General features: G+C 39.9%; 1 protein-coding gene across 1 annotated transcript in view; it reads left to right on the top strand.

The window, feature by feature from the left end:
- LOC140362778 (cadherin-4-like) overlaps positions 1 to 22706 on the top strand; it is a 297462-nt gene extending 274756 nt beyond the window's left edge. The window contains exons 12-17 of the mRNA XM_072448968.1: positions 4110 to 4252; positions 15108 to 15347; positions 16024 to 16260; positions 17516 to 17655; positions 17727 to 17891; positions 21393 to 22706. Coding sequence (XP_072305069.1) covers positions 4110 to 4252; positions 15108 to 15347; positions 16024 to 16260; positions 17516 to 17655; positions 17727 to 17891; positions 21393 to 21599 — 1132 coding nt within the window. The 3' untranslated portion in view covers positions 21600 to 22706. The remainder of the gene's footprint in view (positions 1 to 4109; positions 4253 to 15107; positions 15348 to 16023; positions 16261 to 17515; positions 17656 to 17726; positions 17892 to 21392) is intronic.
- Positions 22707 to 22951: the final 245 nt, after the last annotated feature.

The raw sequence follows: 22951 nt of genomic DNA, 5'->3' as shown, positions 1-22951 counted from the left end.
GGTTTATGAACTCTGCACCTCATCATTGCTTTAAATTGCAATGAGATGACGCATTGGATGATGCATAAGCTAACTAAACAAGATGTTGATTCATATCAAGCTGTGAAAGTCAGAGGTCGGTTGATTAGATTATGTACATATATACTGTACATGTGGGTGTGAAGTGACCCGGAGCTGCAGATGGAGAGCAGACTGCGGGGTCAAGGTCTGAGCCTGACAGGTGCTTATCAAAGACGGGTGGACTGACGGAGTCCTGGGGGGGGAGAGGGCGGAAAGGGGAGGCAGGGGGAGGAGAAGGCACGAGACCTTGTGGTTTGGAAAAAGGTGCTTCAGGAAAGAGTATTCAGAAAGACCGACTGAGGCATCATGCATCACCTGTCAGACACCAACCAGTGAGGTCAAGACTGGAGACTGGAGACAGTGGCATAAATGATTACCCCTGCGCCTGTGCTTAAGCTTGAGACATGCATTTTTCATCCTCAGGGTCGGGGGCTTGAAAAATAAATTTCAGAGCTCTCCCCGCTGCTGCTAAGATCACTAACCTGCCAGGCCTAATCATACATCCAGTTGTACGCAGGCTCAAACCAGCTCCCAAATGAGCCAGACCTGCACATGTAGGAAGGCTCCGGAAAGCATTCGCAATAAAGTACAGAAGGTGTGGTGGAACATTTCTACCAGCTTCAGTGTTTAGTGTCGTTTTAATGCACGGGTAGCATCTGGGTAAACAAAAACTGTCTCCAAGAAAACGTGGAATTGGCAGAGTGCTGTGTTAAAAAGTTGGTAATGAGGGACGGAGGGGGGAATTTTGGCAATTTGTGGATTGTAGGGAACTGTACACAAAAACACTGAGAGCTTTCACGCCTGTTATCAAAATAGTAAATAGACCAGCCATAGAGAGAAAAGCTCAAGTACTCTCTGTGCCTTCTCCAAACTCGGATAAACAGCCAAATGTATATCAAATCACCCTTGATACTGGTGCTCAAGCAATGAATGTACTTGAATTATTTTAAGTTTTGTTTTGTCATGCCTAATGGCCGGATCACTGATGATAGTAATAGCAGTTGTAACCATTATTTTCTTCATTTTCTTTTAGTACTAACAATACTGTGACTTGTTTTGAGGATTCCTTCCCTTTCTCACGCTCTTTAATCGAAAAGAAATGAGAAGAATTTGCAGATTTAATTGTAAAGTTTTGTTTTGTTTTCATTCATTCATTCATTTTCTACCGCTTTATCCCTTTCGGGGTCGCGGGTGACTGGAGCCTATCCCAGTGACTTTGGGCCTTAGGCGGGGTACAACCTGGACATTTATTTATTTATTTAATACGAAAAATGGCTATGTGATATTATTCCACCCAATGTGTATGATCCAGAGTCGGACAGAGCAGTGGGCGGAAACTCAAACATACATAAATTGGTCAAAATACAACAGTGTGCTGATGAGATAAATGTGTCATAAAAGTTGGTAAAATTCCCTTTAAATAATTTTCTACAGAACCGAAAAGTTAGAATTCAAAGATTCAATAGCAGCACATTGTTTCTCAACCTATCATCAAAATACTAAAGCATGAGCTATATTTAAAAATGCTCATTTCCTGACGTTTTCCCCAAAGAATAAACCACGTCTAAGGGATTGGCTTTTGTCCAGGATGACCACAAAGCCTATTCACTCAAAACATCATTTACTCCCCCTGAGTTTTATTACAGCGACGTGGAGGAGAACTGTTTTGGAGACTTAATTAAAGTGCAGCGCTGGACAGAGGACTGGGGCTTTAGGAGCAGACCTTTGTGTTTTATCATCAAAGCCATGCAGGCAGCAGCGTTATCGCGCCGTGCAAAAGGTTCAGCACCGTTTTATGGTGCATCCTGGAGACGGCTAACTCTCTCATTTACATTTAGACTCTGTTCTGCTACTGTCTTTTTGACTCCTGGGTTGTGTTTGGACAATAGGGATGGTTAGTTAAGGGCATTTAGAATTACAGTTTACATTGAAGTGTTTTAATGGTCGGAATGTGAAAAGAATGTATCATCGTCTAACTATTAAAAATACATAATAAATATAAGCTAAGATATACAGTATGTATTGTACAGAAAGTAATGCATTCTACTTTCCCTAGATAAAGCAGATAATTCAGCTGATGTCCCACTTAATGTAAGTCGCTCATTCAATAGTTTGAAGGAAAGTGCACAGTTTTTGATTCAGAGTACAAGAATCCCACAGTTTTATATTGAATTAATATAACGAGAGATTGAACTTTCCAAATATTCTTGAAGATGCACTATGCCACCTGCTTGTCTCAGAGATGTTTGCCAGGTTTTATTGCAATCCCTTTAAACGCGGTGAGGTTTGCCTAACTACAGAGCTTACCTGTGCCCTGGTGGTCTCACGTGCTCGTCTCCAGGGAGATTTGTGTAATGCCATATGGCGGAACATTAAAAGGGTTCGGTCACACTTCCATGGAGACAAGTAGGTAAATAACAAAAGAAAAGTGAAGCAAATTCTCTTTAGCAAAGGATCCACCTGGACAATCCCAATTTACCATCAGTAAAGTTACACAGTGTACCTTTAACTTTATGCAGATACTACTGCTGTACTAGAGGGCATGAAACTATCAAAGGCAATAGAATCAATCATATACTTTTATTCACACAGTAATTGTAGCATATACAGTTGTAATGGCAGTATTAAACCAGATCCCACAATCCCGTTGTTCCCTCTTGATGTGTCCCCCGCCCTCACCCGATGGTCGCCCCTTCACCCTTTTATCCCCCCTCCCGCTGGGCCGGACCCTCTGTAGCCCTGCTGCTGATTTCACACCTCCACCGTTAGCCGCCGCGGGTTTGGCTGGCTCGTGTGAAGGCTGCTGGAGTGTGGGAATGTCATCCGTGTGATCCCTTTCCCTGCCTCGGATCATGCTCGTGGCCTGCTGGGAAAAGCCCTCCTCCTTCTCTGCTGGGGGGAGATTATTCCGTGTGTCCGCCACCCTGCGTTTCTCAGACCAAAGCCGCAGACAGGTTTGCAATGGATGCAGCGAGAGCCAAAATGTATAGTGTTTAATTAAAGGCAATAACTGAGTGGGTGGTTGGCTCAGCGTATTATTGCAGTAATTCAATAAATATAAATAAAACAGTGAGGTTGAAGGTCAAATCCATTTCAATTTGAAACGATTTAGAAGTGGAGCGCGTGCACACCAGGAACATGGCATTGTGGTTTGAAGTCAAATTGAGTATATAGAAATGGAAACCTTCAGGTCAGTTGTCCATAGGTGAGATTACAATATGAATACCAAATGTTGCAGTCAAGAGAGGCAAGGTTTTCTGTCGGGTTTTTTTTAAGTTTGATTTTTCAACATTGTTTTGGAGCTGAAATATGAAAAAATGTGATTGAGAGATGAGAGATACAGTGCCATTTCCAGATACACATGGCACAAATTTTACCATAAAATACTGTATATTGTCTATACGCTATGTGCTACTGATTTAAATAATATGATTGATAATCAACTGTAAATAAGTAAATATTTTTTTTCTAAAGTAATGGACAATGTTTTAAAAATCTCAACGTTTTGACTTCCATCAAACTTAAAGGGCAGGTCTGAGAAGCTTCACTTTCTAATTTTTAAAACACCCAGATTACTAGCTTTGAAACTTTTTAACGCTGGACAAATGACCTGTATATATATAAAAAGTGTCCCTACTTCCTCACATCATCCTCCATGTTTGACAATCACTTTCATCCTATATCCTCAGAGAAGGCATGTTCCAAGCACATACAGTAATAAACAAATGTAAGCGTATAGGCCCGGGGCACCAGCTTGAATTTGTGCATGCGCCACACATAGGCAGCTGCAGCGGTGCTTAACAACACAAGTAATTGACTTCAGTGCCTGGTACACAGGAGTGAAAAATGAGGGGAAATTGGCTGTAGGCTGGCGAAGTCAATGAAGAATTAAACAGTGTGAAGGTCAGGCTGCTGTGGTTTGCGCTGAATGAATGTGAGTGCTTCATGTGGGCTTCATGTAGAAATGCTAAACCACATAGAGATGGTCTGCTAGCGGGGCTGAATGTGCGGTTATTGATCTGTTGTTGTTTCTGTTCGGTCTTTCCCAGGTATTCCAAGCTGAATGACCCGGCAAACTGGCTGTCAATCAACCGGACCAACGGACAGATCGTGACCACGGCCATTCTCGACCGGGAATCCAGCTACGTGAAGAACAACATTTATGAGGCGACGTTCTTGGCAACAGACAATGGTGAGTTTTGCTTCAAAGTTGCTAAGAAAACAATGAATTAAAGTAGGCCTTGCTTTGTTGTTGAATTATGTTCAGTAACTTTTTTTTTCTTTCTTTTTTTCATATTTACTATTTTTAATTTACTTCTTTTGTAATAAACAATTTGCAGTAGTGTAGGTAGCTTATAGTTATCTATTAACAATTTGATGGCACAATTGAACTACATCTACCCATGAACTAGAACAACAGTAGGAATGTCCCAATGTCATTTTTAGTTGTGACTGTGGCCGATAACTAATACTTAAATTGAAGTAAAGATCACAAATGTACTTTTATATTTTTTGTATTTATCTGGGTTTTTCCTGAGTCCACTGTACAATACAGAACACAAACAAACCGTAAAACACAGAATATCGAGCTAAAATATCTATCAATAAACTATTCAATAAGTTCACACATTTATAAACACACACTTAGAAATGCAATATGAAATAAAATAATGCTAAGCAAGAGCAATGGCATTGTGGGTAACAAGCGCGTTGAATTAATTAAAAGAATAAGATTATCTAATTGAAATAGTCTTTGTGTTGCTGAAGGCCTTTTTTCCTGGTTCAGTGCTGACACGGTGCGACTGTAATATAAAGATGATCTGAGATCTCAATTGATGAATCTGGTATTCTAGATCGTGATAGACATCCTACTTTATAGTTTAATTCACAGTGATGGGTTCTGTGTCCATCTCCAGGTACTGTAATGACCCTTAGTTCTGAATGAAAAACTTCAAAGGTTTTTTACTCATTAGTCTGTTCAAAAAGACAAATTTGTTGCACTAATTGGCTGATATCTATATCGATACAAATGGTCCAATAACCCTAATTTTGAGCACCTTATGATATTGCACCAGAGACCTACTCTATCAGTTCTCTAAGACAACAAAATATTCAAATAAATATTATTAAATCTATTTTTTTGCTAGTTTGTAGTTCTCAGTTCTTCTTTTACCTGATCTGTCCTTACCTTCCTCGTATGTTTCTGCTTCCGTTTAATTCAAGAGTTAGTGTGTGCCCCGCTCAAGTAAAACCACTTTCCCTCCCAAATTGCCTTATCAGTGACAAGCAGTGCCCCTTGTTTACCTTCAGTTGAAACACTGTGCACTTTAGTTTAAATGCATTTGGACAGGCCTGTGTGCGCTTGTTTAATGCTTGTATATCAGTAGATTGTCAGTGTCAGGTGTAAAATGGCGCCCCCTCTTGAGTGATTGAGGTGGAAGAGGCAGAGGATTTACGGGTGACATGTTGCTCTTGTTTTGACTTCACAAACATCATTTTGTGCTCTGAGGTTATCAAGTCTTTTTTTTTTCTTTTTCAAACTCCATTTTCTAAAGACGGGTTTGGAAATTGATTGAGTTCATCCAATTATTGAGCTGTAATCATTTAGTATAGCTTCAAAGGTGGAATGGACGATTTTTCTCAGCAAATTTTTATCATATTTCCTCGTGGCGTGGATAAGTCATTTTATCCTGCCACGTATCAATCATAAAACGCACCTACCGCTCACCTGCAGCCACGTGTGGTTCGTCCCCACGTTTCCGCGTGCCTAAGCGCATGGATCTATCATAATATAGTTCCCTCAGTGTACGGGGCAAAATGAAGACGGAGAAAGACAGTTCGAGCTGACGCAGAAGTGGACAGAAATCTACGGGAGACGAGAGATGCGTTGCGCTCCGTTGCGCTAATAAACAAACGCACGTGTGTGTTGTATCAGTCCGCACGGGGGAGTGCGCATGCGCACTTCCGCCTGCGTTCTCAAATCGCCGAAAAATCGTCCGTTGCGCCTTTAATACAGTAAATTTAATACCATATTACTATTCATATTTTCTCTTTTTATTTAATTTGAGGACATTGTACCATTTGAAGAAATACTCTTCCCACTGTGAGTTTTTTTGTAGTGAATAACGGGAAATGCTTCAAACTCTTAGACCATGCCCTTAGATATGATGATGATGATGATGATGATGATGATGATGATGAGGATATCTCTTTTGGAAATACCAGAATCGGTGTATTACCGTACTTTTCAGGCTATAGAGTGCTTCTGAATAAAAGCCGCACCAACAAAATTGACAAATGAAAAATATATTGTGCATGTACGGGCCACACCTGTCAATAAGCCGCAGGAGCCCACGTTGTAGCATGAGATATTTATACACATATAAATACCAGTTGTCTTTTGAACCGGGCGTCTCGGCATCTTGGAACTATTTATTTAGTAAATGAGTTGGATTATAAAAAAAACAAAGAGCATTTTGAAGCTTAACAAACAGAAAACACATCGTAGTTGTCCCTACTGTTCCCTCTGTCCTTGATTACTATGAGCCGATTTACCGGTTTCTGTGTCTTTACATCTGGTTAATCTGCTTCTGAGCTCGTTCTTATCGAGTGATTGTTACGTTGTGACATGAGATATTTACACAGAAATATGGTCCATGGTAGTGATGCAGGGTTGTCTTTTGACTTGTGGGGCAGGTCTGGCCAAGAAAGTCTCATTTCATTGCGGCAGGTTCTAAACTGCAGACCGCGTATATCGCATGTCCATGCTCCACATTTGTCTTTGTGTTCAGCCACGTTTAGTTTCACTTCCGCAATTTCTCTGTGCATTTGAGTCTGATTATAATAAAACACAGAGTTTTGAAGCTTAAAATACAGAAAACACAACTTGCCCCCTGGACAGTGACCACTGGCCACTGACATCTTCTTTTACAGCGTGTCAAACACTTGTGCTTCCTGCTAGAGTGCCCTTTGGTGGCCATTAGCCAGTAAAAATCTATAAATTAGACGCACCGTTGTAATGGCTGCAGGGTTCAAAACTTGGGGAAAAAGTAGCGTCTTAAAGTCCGAAAAGTACGTTACGTAATATTTTGCTTTTCAAATTATACAAACTCAAATCGTAAATCATATTTTACGATTACTCAGTACTTGTACAAGTATTAGTTTCTCCAAATACTTACTCAATTACTTAATTTGTTGATTTTTACGTCTTCTTGAGTAATATCAAGTAACGTTAATCCTACTTAAGTACATATTTTGGCGGCTGTAGCCACCTCTGATTATTTCATATTCCTGTACTTTAGGTCAGCAGTGGAAAGTAATGAAGTACGAAAGTTAACGTAAAATGTTTAGGTATCTGTACTTTACTTGAGTACATTTTACTTGAGTCACTACATTTGAGAGCAGGGTTCTGTTTTTTCTGCTCCACTAAATTTTTGAAAGTTACTTTTTTTAGCACATATGTGATGACATCCTGCTTAAAGTTTTTGAGTTAGGGTCTTGGCTTTGAGCAAACAAGAATATACATATAAAGTCTAGAAACATTGAGAAATTGATCAAATCAGGACAATTTTGTATCAGATTCTTCATCAGTCTTTAACAGTTCTGCATAAAAAATACTTATGCTCTAAAAGTACAATTTAAACAGATTTAGCCAGTTTCAACTCCTTAACGCTTCAACCGATTTCAACATGTTATACCTCATTGTGATCGCTTTCACAGTAGTACGTGTGCTATTACTTTTGACATTTGAAAAACTTGTACTTTTTACAGAATTTGCAAGAATTTGCAAAAGTATTAGTACTCCATTTAGCCAGTTTCAACTCCTTAACGCTTCAACCGATTTCAACATGTTATACCTCATTACGATCGCTTTTGCAGTAGTACGTGTGCTATTACGTTTGACATTTGAACAACTTGTACTTTTTGCAGAATCTTCAAAGTATTAGTACTTTTTCCCCATTTAAAATGAATTTGGGCATTATTAGTGTCAGCGGAATTCTTTAGCCTTTATTCTTTAGGCTTTATTCTTCTTCTTCTTCGAGAGAGAGAGAGATGGAGAGAGAGAGGGTGGGGGAGAGGGGGAGAGGGAGGGAGTGAGAGGGAGATGAGGAGAGAGGGAGAGACACAGACACTCCAGCAATGGCTTCAGCCATTGCAGATTTTCTAGTTATATGTGATACTTTACTTCAGTATTTGTTTTGCTTCCATATCTGTACTTTGACTTAAGTAATCAGGCAATTGGATTGTCCTGAAAACTTAGAGGAAGTTTCCATTCATACAAAAGTGGCTGATGAATTTGATATTGCATCTAGTTTGCGGTACAGGGAGAATAATCCCTCCCACCATAATGCAGTGTATAAATATGAGATTTAATACAACACTTACACATTTCAGACATTGATGGATACAAGTAAACGCAACAGTTGCCCTTGAAATCCCAAATATAAAGTTGTATATATAGCGTCCAGTTTACATTTCTGATATTTACTTACACTGACGACTGCTCGCACAGACACAATGAAGATTTGCCTGTGTTTGCTGCGGCATAAGTCGGGCTCTGCAGGAGACGCCGGAGTGCCAGGCGTCATAACGGGAGAAGGATTAGGCTAAGACTCACCGCAAGTCGCTGAGTAGAGCCGAGACGTAACGCGGTGGCGACAGTGCGAAGACACCATTCTTACTGTCAAAACACCATCTGACCGCACACCTTTCGGCCGTTCAGTTTGCCATGCCAACACCTTTTTTATTGTTTTTGGTTGAATAATGTTATTTCTCACTGGGTTTTGGATTCAGAAGCCACCAGCTGAAAAGAGGAGTTAATGCCGTGCCTTTTGAGGAATTTACAGCAACATAATTATTTATTTAGCCTGTTAAACCCCACATAATTCTCATATCAGTCAGGACAAGCTGCTTCCACATGTTCCCCATGCAAGGCTAAATTTAAGAGAATGGCAGCGCTCAGGCTAAACCAGGGTAATTTTTGGACAACAAACTGTACGTTTTGATGTGAATGTAGTGGAGAATGTGGTGGGGCTAAGTTCACAAATGCAGGGTTAAGGCTATCGTCTCCATATAAATGAGATTATGTCATTCATGAACCATTGCCTGGTTTGGCATTAAACATAATTGTTGAGCATTTATTTGATTACGGGGTGATTCTATTGCTCAAAAATAGAATAAAAACATGCATTCTTACCATGAGCAGGGTCACTTCTCCACAGATCTGAATTTTGATTTGGTTGTGCCACCTATATGTCTCCATAGAGATAAAGAATTGAATGCCATACTCTGGAACATTCTGAGCAAAGCAATAACACAAAATACATGTGCACATTTACATTGAACATTATCACCGACAAGTATAAAAAATGATCAAAATATGTTTAGTTTATTATTCCAAAACCAAAAGTTGATTTCGTTGATGAAATATTTTGAACAGGCCATCATGCTCTCTGTCTCTCACTTGCATTGCAGCTATAGTATCTTGCTCCATTGCAGGGTTTAATTGGCAGATCTGTCGGCTTTGCATAAATCTTTGTAAATGACACGGCCTTATCTGAGCGTGGGATGGCCCTGGGGTTCTCGCTGCTATCCGATGGCAGGGGCAGTGGGCCGTGACACGGAAATGACTGGTAATTGGAAGCAGCTAAGCATCTTCACCCACTGACACACACTCGATAAACAGCTCTAAGCTCCATTCTGTCCAGGGTTCATCTCATTCAAACTCCACTCACAAATATCCATTGACCAACAGTGCGGTCTGGCTGGCTCATTGTTTAAAGTGTCAATACAGATGGTCGAGTACGCGTTTGTCTCTCTGTGCTGATATTATACTACTGAATGTGAATGTGCACCTGCTGGAACGTTTCAGAACCAGCACATTCTCTCTCATCTTAAACTATTTGCTAACACTTAGTGCTCTGGAGCATGAAAATCATCAAAACATTGCTGCCGTCAATAAACACTAGCATCTGAAATAGCAATTGCAACACTGACATTTATAAAGAATCAAACATTTAGATGTGGAGTAGCACTTCTGTCTCCCACAAGGAGGTCTCGGGTTAGATCGTTACTCTCGCCTATCAAACTTGTTAAGTGGAGTCGGCAAGTTAAAAGTGCTCCTGCTTGTCGCCATAGAAATGTTATAGCTTTTCCTGAATGTTCCCTAGTATGTCATAAACTATTTTCATTCTTGGCTATTGGGTAAGGAGCTGATCTTCATCTGCCTTCTCCCCCTCGACCTGCCCGGCATGGTTGACCCTGCCCCACCAGCAGAGTTATTGGGATTATTGAAGTACGTGAACTCATCCACCACAGTAAGGTGTCGGATCATGGATGAACTCAAAGGTTAAAGGTCAAAGGTACTGTTGAACATTGCAGTCAAAGCAGTATCATCTCCAAAGTGACGAGAAACGTTTTGTGCATCTTTAATGTATAGTTCTTTATTGTCTTTCAACTTCTTTTAAAATCAAAAGAAATGTGTGCTTCAATAAACCGATGAATAGAGTGAATTAGGTGAATTAATACGAGTCTTTCTTTCAAGTACTCTCTGTCACAGGGGTTGCTAAGAAACTTTCACCGAGGTCTAGTTTGAGAACATCCTTGCAAGGTCTGCCACTTTTTCACTTTTATATTCTAATATTATACACACAAAAGGAGTACTATAATAAGCCTTGTTATTTTAATTGTTATATTTTATATCAAATGTTCATTTAAATAAATTGAAATGCTTTATTGCTCATTTTATTAAGTTGATTTTAGGTAGAATATAAAGCTGACATGAGATGTGGGGCAGAATCATACACTGGACTGCACAAAATAACGCAGCGATGTGATTGGCTGATTGCCGTAACATGAAAAAACATTTTGTTCCTCTTGTTAATCTAAAGAGCAGAAAAGTTAGTGCTAAAGTTTCCTGTCCGGAGAAAAGCCACTTGCTTCGAGACAACAAAGAAAAGGAGCCGAGCACTGCGCTTCTAGTTTAGATGCATGTCCAAACTGGAGTATCATCATTTTTGAAATGCTGTGCAGTAGTGCAGATAAAAGCTTTTAATGCACAGAAAGTTGAAAATAAACTGCACAGGAAGTGTTGAGACTCGCTTGAGACTATAGCGATGATTTATGGACTTGTATTGGAGAGGAAAATACAACACTGTAGTTAACTTGAGCTTCACAAGGTGAGTAATAAAGTTTTGTCCTGTATTCTCCGTGTTTGAATCCTTTCTTTGTGTCTGTAATTCCGTCTGTTTTGCTCTGCTTTATTGGTTGTCACTGGCAGTTTTGCTGATGTCATGTGTTTTGGTGTTTGTCTGCACAGACATCATTTTGAGTCTCAAATCACTTGCGCTGTTAGCATGCCCAGTTTTACACAGCACCACTGAGCACCGGTTGTAATGGAAATGCAATCAGGGCTGAGCGGGGTCACGAGCACTGAGCCGAGCCGAGCTGAGTAGGGACTAATGGAAAAGGGACATTAGTGACCTGGGTTATATCTTCAACTAGAGACATGGAATGATGGTGCATAAATATTGTGGTCATGTTTATAGTTTTTTTTCTGGCCCGTGGGCTTTATTTAACAGGACATTACAGTGTTTAAATGTGGATGGGGCGGGAATGACATGCAGTAATATTCGAGAACGAACGTGCTCCACATGGCAGCGCTATCCACAGCGCTATCAACTATGAGCAGCACAATACAGCGTTGCACTCAAATTGCTTCACAGAATGAAACCACTTGCCCCTTTCACACATATTCACACATCATTGTTCGCCGACACAGGATGCAAGGCAGCGCGTCATGCCCAAGAACACAATAACAGTATAAACATTCTTTCTACTTAACATACAGTAGATGCAGATTGAAACTAATGAAGCAATGAAACATATTACAACCTTGAAATATGATGATTCAGTTGTGTGCCGATTGACGGACAGCACAGAGGCCAATCACGGCTGGACCAGGCCCTGAGCACCACAGCAATAGAGGCCCAGCTCTACCACACCAGACAAGACCCAAGGTGTAGGCTGTGCAAAGAGGCCCCTGAGACCATCCCGCACATAACTGCAGGGTGCAAGATGCTGCAGGGACAACATACATGGAGCCTCAAAACCAAGTGGCTGGCATAGTGTATAGAAACATCTGTGCAGAGTACGGGCTGGAGACCCCATGGACAAAGTGGGAAACACCTTCAAATGAGGGAGAGAATGACCGAGCCAAGATCCAGTGGGACTTCCAGATACAAAGCGACAGAATGGTAATGGAAAACAAACATTGTGGTGGAGGATAAACAGCAAAGGAAAGCTGTTGTGGTTGATGTGGCGATACCAAGAGATGACAACATCAGGAAAAAGGAACACGAGAAACTGGAGTCATACCAAGGGCTCGGAGAGGAAGTGAATGTATTAAGTAATGTCTTAGATTTACTATATAAGTAATATTATTAGATCTGTGTCACATCGGACATTCTGTTCTGTGTTTGTACTCTACAGTCTTGCAGCTGTGAATATGAAATAGTTTGGGGAAGGCAACCATAAGCTTTTCCTTCAGGCTTCTCCCTTTGGGCTCTGTTGAATGTCATGTATTTGTATCATGTATAATAATTTTTGCCATGTCCTTACGCTCGACTATAAAGTAAAAGTTTTAAATCTGATCAATTCAACCACACCAGACGAGATGTACTTTATCTAGCTTTGCACTTGAAACTTTGTACAGCCCTGACTAGTGCAGAGTACATATGAAGTTCATTTGAATGCTATAGAAGTGATGCCAGCTCTGAATAAAATCTTACCTCGGGTTATGTAAATAATTATTCAAAGGTCCTTGAGAATCTATAGCGGGGAGCAACATGTCTACAACTGCACACAAACACACCGCCAGCATCTCAGCAAAAGGTGCACTCGACCTTTTAAAAAATACCAGATGCTTAATATTGCATTGGGGCAGGGCTTCATGCACGCAAGCAAAGATACCGCGAGTTGTGTTGTGCGATTTCACCATGGGAAGGACTTGTTTGGTTGTGTTACGGTCATCATTATTGCACCAATGAGCCCTCTCCAGGTGATTGGATGGGCAGCCGGCGAGCCCTGTATTGAGCTTGATGGGTTTTGATTTGGCGGTGAGGGTGAAAGAGGAGACGGGGATGCACACACTGTCAGATGTGTTTCCGTCAAGGGCCCAGACTCCTCCAGCACCTCCACAGAGCAGCACTAAATAAATACGGCTGTCTCTGCTGCTTTTATCTGATTCCCCGTCTCACTTAAGTTTCTTTGTGTTATTGGCCATTTGTGCAAGAGCCTTCAGCACCTGTTTGCAATCTTAGTCCTATTATTTCAAATATAATACTTGTTCAATTGCTTAACTGTTCTGTGGCTTGTCTCCATACGGATGCTATTTCTTTGCCTGCAATACGTTTTCCACAGTATAACCAGTAGTGGAAGAACTACATTTTGTTACTTACTAAAAGTACAGATTCATGTGTTAAAAAAATAGTGGTAAAATATTTTCAATTCAATTTCAATTTGATGTATATAGTTCTTTCACTCCAGTACAAATACCTGATCTCAAATATTCAGTATTTAATTGCAGAAAAGGACTTCAACTTGTGTTACTTTCCACCATGAGATATAAGATTCACTAGAACGAATTGTGTCTCAGCTTCCTGTTATATGCAACGTTATAAAGACTTTTCCCCATTAATTTATTCAATCATTAATTAATTCATTCAATAATATAAATACTATTTTGTTTTAAATTGTTAATCATTATTGCAACAGTCCTAATGTTTCATTATTCCAAAACCAATGAATAGCCTTTATTTAATTATGAATGTTTCTATTACTCAAAAGATACCTTAAAAATCATACATTCTAATTGTTAACGGGGTCTCCACTCGACAGATCTGACCTGTAACTTTGCCTGGTTGCTCCATCGGCTTATCTCCATGGAGATAGAAATGCTTAGTGCCAAACTGTGTAACATTCCAGGCAAAACCATAACTCTACCCTCCAGGAAAGTTACTACGTGCCCCTTTACGCAACAAGCAATTCCAATTTAGCCTCTATTTCCTTGAACAACTTCAGAGAGTGTGATGCTGACTAGACTCACAACAGGAGCAGCCGTTTTGGAGATGCTTTAATGAAGAGATTGTCTGTCAGTTATGTTTTGTTACAACCAACTAAAATAGACCAGAAAACAACATACAACAGGCCATGCTTTCATGCTCCACTGGGTTCCCCTTCACACAATCAAATATTTTGTGGATTGTAACAATGATAACAGTTTGAGTTTGGAGCATTTCTGGCAAGTAGGATCTGTTTAAGAGTACACTTTGTTACAGGGGCTGGCCGTAAAATATAATGTTTGTGTTTAAGCCTCATTTTTTTCTTTATTAATAAACTAATAAATTGTATTGCAAATAATATAGTTACTTATTTTGTCTGTTCAATCTAAATTGCACCCTAGATGACCAGCCTGCATTAGCTTCTCACATTTTATTTTTGATACAGTTGTTCTTATTTTTTTCTTTGGATTAGTAGAGTTAAATAGAGCTATATTTCATATTTGTGCATACTTGTTTTTACTCATATTGTGCAGCACTTCGGAGACTGTTTCTGATGGGAAATCAGGTTGGTTAAATATTTTCAGTATTGTAACAAAGATAACAGTTTGAATTTGAACAGATTCTGGGAGGAAAAGGATCTGTACATTTTGCAGTGGCTGGTCGTAAAATAACATTTGTTTTTAAGCTTGAACCACATCTCCAATAGATTTGTTATTCTTTATTAATAAGGTGTGTAATGGTCTTTGATAATATTTGCCAATAATAGATACTTAAGTGCACCCTTTATGACTTTCATAGCTTCTACATCATTGTGCACAAAACATCAGTTCCATCCTAAACAAGCTGATCCCAAGGTTGCATCAGATGAAGCCGCCTGTGCCAAATATGCAAATCACTGCAACTACAGGGGGCAGATCATTTCCTGTGGTGACCTGGGAAAAAAAATAATTATATTCTTTCCAATTTGTTGTCCTCTCTCCTGTGCAGGCTCACCTCCAGCCAGCGGGACGGGCACATTGCAGATCTACCTGATAGACATAAACGACAACCCCCCTGCGCTCATCCCCAAAGAGTCGCAGCTGTGTGAGCGCACGAGCCGGAGCGTCCACGGCGTCAACATCACCGCCGCGGACGCTGACACCGACCCCAACGCCGGGCCCTTTGTGTTCGAGCTGCCCAGTTTCCCCTCCAGCATCCGACGCAACTGGACCATCACCAGAATCAGTGGTGAAAAAGCATACCAAATATTGTTTTATGTTGTGTTGCCTAGCTCGTATTTCTAAGGCTTAACGTATTAATGCTGTTTGTATGCCTTAAATGTGAAGGATACATTTTTACTACATTAGGATCAAGCTGCCACACTTCCTCCCACATATTACTTTGCTTTCTGTCAGCAGATTAAATGTTAGCCACCTGACATCTACTAATTCAAACATATATTATGATGAAAATGAAATCAAGTTTGACAGCTCTTTTAACTTTCTTTAATGGCAGTTAAACATAAGAAAAAACATGGCAGTCATTACTGATCACATACTCAGCTTCCACGATAGAGAACTTTTATTCATATCCCAATAGGTAAATTCCGATGTTGTAACATAAGAACAGCAGATTAATAGAAAACTGCAATAAAAAAACAAGATACATTAAAAAAAAGAGCAAATATATAAAACACCATGATGTGCCAGTGGATGGACAGAATTAATAGAAAGATAAAGTGACCTCAGATAAGTGTATCAGAGATAATTCATTTTATGGCTTTTTATCTTCTTTCATGATTTATATTAGATACTTGTGTGTATTTTGTACCTAAGCATGGAACAGAATTTTATTCAATTGCAAACTCCAAAATAGTTACATTTGTTGCATTTTCACCTCTTAATTTCTCTATCTCCTGACACAGGGGACTATGCACGTCTGGGCCTGCGGTACCAGATCTATCTAGAACCTGGGGTCTATGAGGTTCCTATAATCGTGTCGGACTCAGGGAACCCTCCTCTGTCAAACCGCTCAGTCATCAAAGTCAAAGTGTGTCCCTGCGACCAGCACGGTGACTGCACCACTCAGGGAGCTGTGGCCGCTGCCAGTCTGGGGACAGGAGCCATTATATCTATCCTCATCTGCATCATCATATTGCTCAGTAAGTACAACTCAAATTATACAGTATAATGACTCTTGCTCTCTCAAATATGTCATTGGTTTTCCAATACACCCTAGATTGGACATTCAATATTTTACACAATATTTTCAAGTGTTATGAAAATATATTTTCATTCAACTACTTACCAGAATGTACTAACAAATACAAATAACTTGATTGTGAGTGATATATTTATATATTTTAGTATAGTCAAAGGTATGTGGTGTCGTTTCAGCCATGTAATCACATTCAGTACTAAAATATTTTACTTAAATCACTTTCCAATAGTAAGCATAGTAACATCACTCATAGATAAGCACTTTTTGAGTAATTATTTTCCTACTGTATTTACGACTACTTTTATTTCAATAAAAGAAATTTGGTACATTCCACTGTGTTAGTATTAACTCAGTGTGTACTCGGTATTAAAGATTGATCTGGGAGTGATAACATAAAGGCACGTACAGCAGTTTGTATTATAGATGATGTCTTTGGCTGCTGCTATCCTTCGTGTCTTCTTTGGCCATCGTGGGGTTTTGCTTTGCTTTTCCTCTCAGGGTAAATACAGATTACGTTGCCAATAATTCATACTGCTCGCTGCTGTCTTTGATGCCGTGGATAGAATTAGTGGTATATTCAGTTGGACAAACTCACTCGGACCTGGGCTTTGCCAGTACATTTGTGAAACAGCCTTCGATCCTTGTGAAACTTCCCACAGAAACGACTTTGTGAGCGTTGTTAGCTGTTTAAATTTAGATCAAGAATGGTCAGATGGATGAAATGTTAATGAAGATGAAAAGTTAGATTTACTTTTTACCATATGTACCTTTTAGCGCTTGTCTAGCACCAATTACATTACTCAGTTTCATAGCCATTTAAACTGCCCACAGCTAAAGTACAGAACCATCTCATTTTCCTTGATCGTCACTTTTCAGCAACTTCTCGTAAATCTCTTGTTCATTTTCCTACAACATAAAAACTCTCCATCCATCGTGACTCTGGCTTTTTGTGCCGAACACGCTCATACTTATATTCACGACCTAATAAAGTCCTGAATGCATTATTCATTTGTCTGACCATTTTATGTGTGTCTGATGGAATTGATAGTATGTAACAAATTGATGCGACGCAACTGTCTGACCATTTGCTTGATGTACAACATTATGTGCAAAACAGCAAATATGCAGACTTTGTTCATTTTACTATCACCTGACATGTAAAGTTTTTGTCTAACTTAATGTATGCATTTTTCCAGGTATGGTTTTGTTATTTGTAGTCTGGATTAAGCGCAGGGAAAAGGAAAGACAAACCAAACAGCTTTTGATCGACCCGGAGGACGACGTGAGGGACAATATACTCAAATATGATGAAGAGGGAGGAGGCGAGGAAGACCAGGTAGGACAAAGCCCACGTATGTAGCGATACTTGTGACTACCATTCATTCATGTGTGTCTGTGGTGCTGTAGGACTACGACCTGAGCCAGCTTCAGCAGCCCGACTCTCTGGAACACATCATCAGTAAGCCCCCCGGCGTCCGCAGAGTGGACGAGCGCCCCATCATCCCAGAGTCCCAGTTCTCCATCAGGCCAGTGGTGCCACACCCGGGAGACATCGGAGACTTTATACATGAGGTGAACCTGAACATCACTATTATATTAGGCATATTCTAGTTCAAATGAGAATGGGTTTGATGTTACCTAATATTACTAAGTGCATATGCCACATTTAAAACCAGCACCGATTTGCCATTCTTACCGCCCACCCAATGCAAATTCTGATTACTTTGATACGATATGTGATATGATTTACAACAGTCAAAATGAAATCTTTCTCATGGGAGATTTTAATATAGACTGCAACTCGTTACAGTGTCTTGTGAGGAATAAGCTTCACTCTATTATTGATTTATGTGGCTTAACAACACTTGTGACTACTCAGATATGCCTCAGGAGTGATGGCACAAAAACATCTGCTTTGATTGATCATATTTTTACTAACTCTGATTGTCTTTGTAGGAAAGCTATATCAGCCCCAGTAGGTTGTAGTGATCACAACTAGGTCCCAGTTTAGGATTTTTTGTTTTCTTACCAGTGCTACTCAAAGTCCTGATAACCCTGATGATGCAGTGGAAGTTTTTACTTAATAAACATGCCCCTGTAAAGACTGTGACTAAACTGAATAAAAAGAAAAGGAAGCTGTATTATGAAAATTGGACAATAAACTATGAACATGACAGAAAGAACTTATGGAGTATTCTAAATGATGTGCTGGGAGGGAATGTTCAGAGGCCCCATCATTTCTTAGTATTGACCCAAAGTTACTGAAACAAGTATCATAAAACATAACTGCTTTTCCGATCACTCACATTTTGAATTTGTTTGGAATACATCCACAAGCTTGGAAAAATGCCCCAAAAAAAATCTATTACCAAAGAGCAGAGCTGAACCTTTCTCTGGTCCTAACAGTAGAACTAATGGCCTACTGCCAACCCTGTTTTTGAACAAATTCAGAACAATCTTAAATGTTGACTTTCAGCACGTTCACAGGTTTGGCCATCAACCACTACAGCTATGGCACAAGTGACTGCCTTATAACATTAAATAACAAGATGTTGGCAGGGGCAGTCTTATTAGATTTTAGCTCTGCTTTTGATTTAATTGACCACAACCTTGCAATGTTACAGTTTCAGTCCAGCAGCTTTACTTTGGCTTCAGTATTACCTAGATAGGAGGCAGACTGTTTGCTGTGGGATACAAGGAAAACTGGAAAACCAGGTGCCATAAATGTCATTGTGTCCTTAGGCAAGACACCTCACCCACATTGACTAGTATGGATCATATGTGAAGCCTCTTTGAGTGATATTTTTCTCAATACAAGATCAATGTGTGAAAAAGAATGCAACACTGGATGGAAATACATCTTTATATTGCTGAAGCTTATTGAAACTATGCCACCGTGACTTATGTGCTGTAATCAAAGCAAAGCGGCGGTCCTACAAAATAGTAGCGAGTGTGCCTATTTTTTCAACTTTTTTGTGGACAGGCACTACTACTTGGCACGAGTTTGACACTGCATGTAGATACGATCACATAATAACAGGCTGTGGAGCTGATGCCTTGCCCAAGGACACAAAGGAAGTGAGCGTAAATAGTGTGGTACAAACTACAAACAAAACTGTGATTTTTTTAAAGTGAGACTAGGGCTACTGCTGTCCAGAAACGGTCACACCTCTGGAATCAGAAGAGGTGTTTCTGATCCACTGTTGACACTTGATGCAAATTTATACTTTGGCATATTATAAGCTTTATATAACTTCCCTTTAAATCGCATCAGTCTGCCTCACAGTCTGCCTTTTCCTGCCAGCGCTGGACTGGGTGTCACTTCCACTGTGTATTGATCTGACAGCAATGCGATTACTCATCTCTGTGGTGTTGTATATGTAAACTGTGGGCTGCGGAAGTGAGTTTGTTTTACTTTGCTGTCATGCTGCTCCACCTCTCTCCCTCAAACACACATAGACACAGGCAGAGTTTGCACTGTGGCGCGGGGAAATACTGATTGACAGACCAGTGACAACATGTTCACACTCGAGAGGCATTGGCATCTGTTCAGCCTTGATCTGTCTACACCCTCTCGCATACATATATATATACACGCACATATCCACACACACACCTGATCTCGCTTTAGTTTGCCGGTGAAACACAACAAACACATGCCGTCGGTGCCACCCACAACACCCTTGGGGGCTTCGAGTTGTTCCACAAGATCTGTGTATCATTTCTCTTTATTTGAGTGAAGCGAGCAAAGTCCAGTCTATTCAAAGAGAGAAGTGGGCAGCGAGCTCTGGCAGTCCACATCCTGTTTGCTAGCATCCATTCAATAATGTATCTTTCTTATGATGTGCCAAAAAATAAGCCCAAAACATAAATGGAAGAAATAAATATGTGCTTGTCCATATAATACGTGTTATTCTGTATGTTGGCAAAAAATAAAGCCTGGGAAATGTATTAAACGTTGAGATAAAGCCACTTAAGCCCCAAATGTTCACAATTATTTACCTAAAACATTATAGACTCGCTATCTCCATAAAGCAGATGCTGAATCCTTGTGCACTAATACTATGTGTGTTTAAAACCAGAAACACTGACAGGATCTGGGCTTGCATTTCATCAAACATCGATTTTGTAGGTACTGAACTTCTCTGCTCTTTCAAAATAAATGGGAAAAGAACATGAACAAAGATGCCATAAAATATCAAGCTTTTGGAGATGAGATTTGGGTAAAACTTTGACATGCAACAACTACTGGTCTGCCATCATCAATGTATCGATGTGGAAATACAATAACTTTAATCAGCCTTCCTTCTGGATCATAGTAAACTATATTTTATCCCTTACTTTTTGGATGTTTCTTTCTTCAAGAGCAAACCCACACTCTAGTGCATTGGCCTTCACAGTCACAGGTCTAGTTGGTTATTTTTTGTGACTGTATTTTCCTTCCGGCTCCTGCGCCATCTGCAGTCTGACTTCTCACATTATACCAGGTCCTTGAAAGCAGAAAGGCCCCCTCGTCTCTGTTTACTGTCCCATGGGTGTGTTTTCAAATCATAATAACATTTTAATTCAAATGTTTTTAGTTATCCTCTATCCCAAATATCCTTGTTCAAGTAACTTTTTAATCAAATTGTACATCTAAATCGAATCAAATTGTGGATTGTTGTTGTTTTCACGCTGCTTACTTTTACGTTTACTCTTACTTGAGTTTTGGTTAAATGTTTTGGTTAAATTTACTGTGAGTAAAGTGCCAAAAGCTTTATGTTGACAATAATGATTTGAAAACATGTGATTCTAACACAGCTCTTTCAGATTTATTCAATATTTGTCTAACCTTTTTGTGCTTTATTTGAAGTTTTGTCCTTAAAATTAAATTGACTGAAAATTACAAATCAGATGCTACTTCCAGACAGTCCCTCTTACTCTTAGATTCTCTTACTTGAGTAGTAATTTCCTCAAATACCTTCTTAGTCTTACTTGAGTAATTTCAGGGCTCACCACTTTGTACTTGTTTACTTGAGTAACAACCACAACAACCATTCCCTTTCATTCACACTTTCTGTGTTTCATTTGAAGGGCTTGCGAGCGGCGGACAATGACCCCACAGCGCCCCCTTATGACAGCCTCCTGGTGTTCGACTACGAGGGCAGCGGCTCCACTGCAGGCTCCGTCAGTTCTCTGAACTCGTCCAGCACGGGGGACCAGGACTATGACTATCTCAACGACTGGGGCCCCCGCTTCAAGAAACTGGCCGACATGTACGGGGGCGGGGCCGACGAATGAAACACTGCCCCCTGTAGGCCTGTACACTAAACGCACATAGACGCACATAAAAAGCCCTCGTCCGTCAGCTGGCCTGCCATGCTCTGTACCACCGGGGGAAACACACACACAGATGACATCACTGACTCAACAACCAATCAGATTTGAGGACCGGGTTTGTTATTCAGAGTGAGAAACTCTCTGATTCAGAGGTGTCTCTTAGCCACCAAATTGTGGTTATTTTACATTTTAGGATTCAAGCAGGATATATATAGATTTTTTTTTTCTTTTTTTCAAATCTTTCTTCAAGTTGTTTCTGATTCCTGGGGGAATTCACGTCCAAGTCCCCGTCTGCCACTCTCGTCGAAGCTTTAAGTTGAGTATGCTTGCTTTGTCTGGAGGGAACAAAAAAGAGATGAAAGAAGAAACGCCGAAGTGAAATTCAGAAGCACTGTTGTTTAAAAAAAGTGCCTTCAGTGGTGCATATTATAGCAGACTCCCGCTAACTCAGGATTGGTTGCCATTTTGTTGGGCTTCTTCGTACGCCCCCACATGACCCCATAACCCCTTTAACTCTGACCTTTCCCCCTGTCATTTCTTTGGGGATGCCGGAGATGTCAGCGCTGGTGACGGAGGACTTGCATATGAGGGTGCTTTATGTAGACCTACTGTATATTGTTTCTAAGTTATGGACGAACCTTTTATCTGTGCTCCTAGATCACAGTCAACTTGAAAGTGATTGTTGAAATCACAAAAACATACTTTGGGACTGTCCCCGACGATAAATGCTTTTTGTGTCATTTTAGTGTGGCGTCATTAGCGGCTGTGTTTGTTTTGGTGAAACATTTAAACATGGGAAAGATGAGTAATGTGTAGGTCCAAAAAGAAGGTCTAGTGAAATGTACAAACCGAAATCCATAAAGTTGGAACACTGTTAAAATAAAGAAGACGTGCTCTTGTCCTTTGCCTGGAAAGTTCCACAGTATGAAATATACTCAAACGCTCAAATATCTATTGAAAACATACATTTTAATGCCATACTGTGGAACATTCTAGTCAAAGCATAGAGCAGAAAAGTTACATAGTGCACCTTTAAACCAACTAACATTGATTTGATTTCAAATTGCTGTTTTTCTATCAAAACAACAATAAAATGTAAAACCTCAGTTCAATTCAGTTGTTTTCATTAGTACAATTTACAAATATGCAATGTTTTTTTGTTTGTTTGTTTTTTTCAAAAGCAAGAACTATGTTTTTTTATCTTATTGTTCTATGAATAGCAAATGATTTGGAAATTTAAGTAAATATCTAAATCTTAGCAATTATTTTGTTTATAACTGTTGGTACAACTTTTTAAAAGGTTTGCATGATTA

Source organism: Eucyclogobius newberryi, unplaced genomic scaffold, assembly GCF_026437365.1.
Source record: "Eucyclogobius newberryi isolate DKJ021-1_F unplaced genomic scaffold, fEucNew1.0.hap1 SCAF_17, whole genome shotgun sequence".
Classification (NCBI taxonomy): domain Eukaryota; kingdom Metazoa; phylum Chordata; class Actinopteri; order Gobiiformes; family Gobiidae; genus Eucyclogobius; species Eucyclogobius newberryi.
Note: the sequence above shows the minus strand (reverse complement) of the source record. Positions and strands in the feature narration are given on the sequence as shown.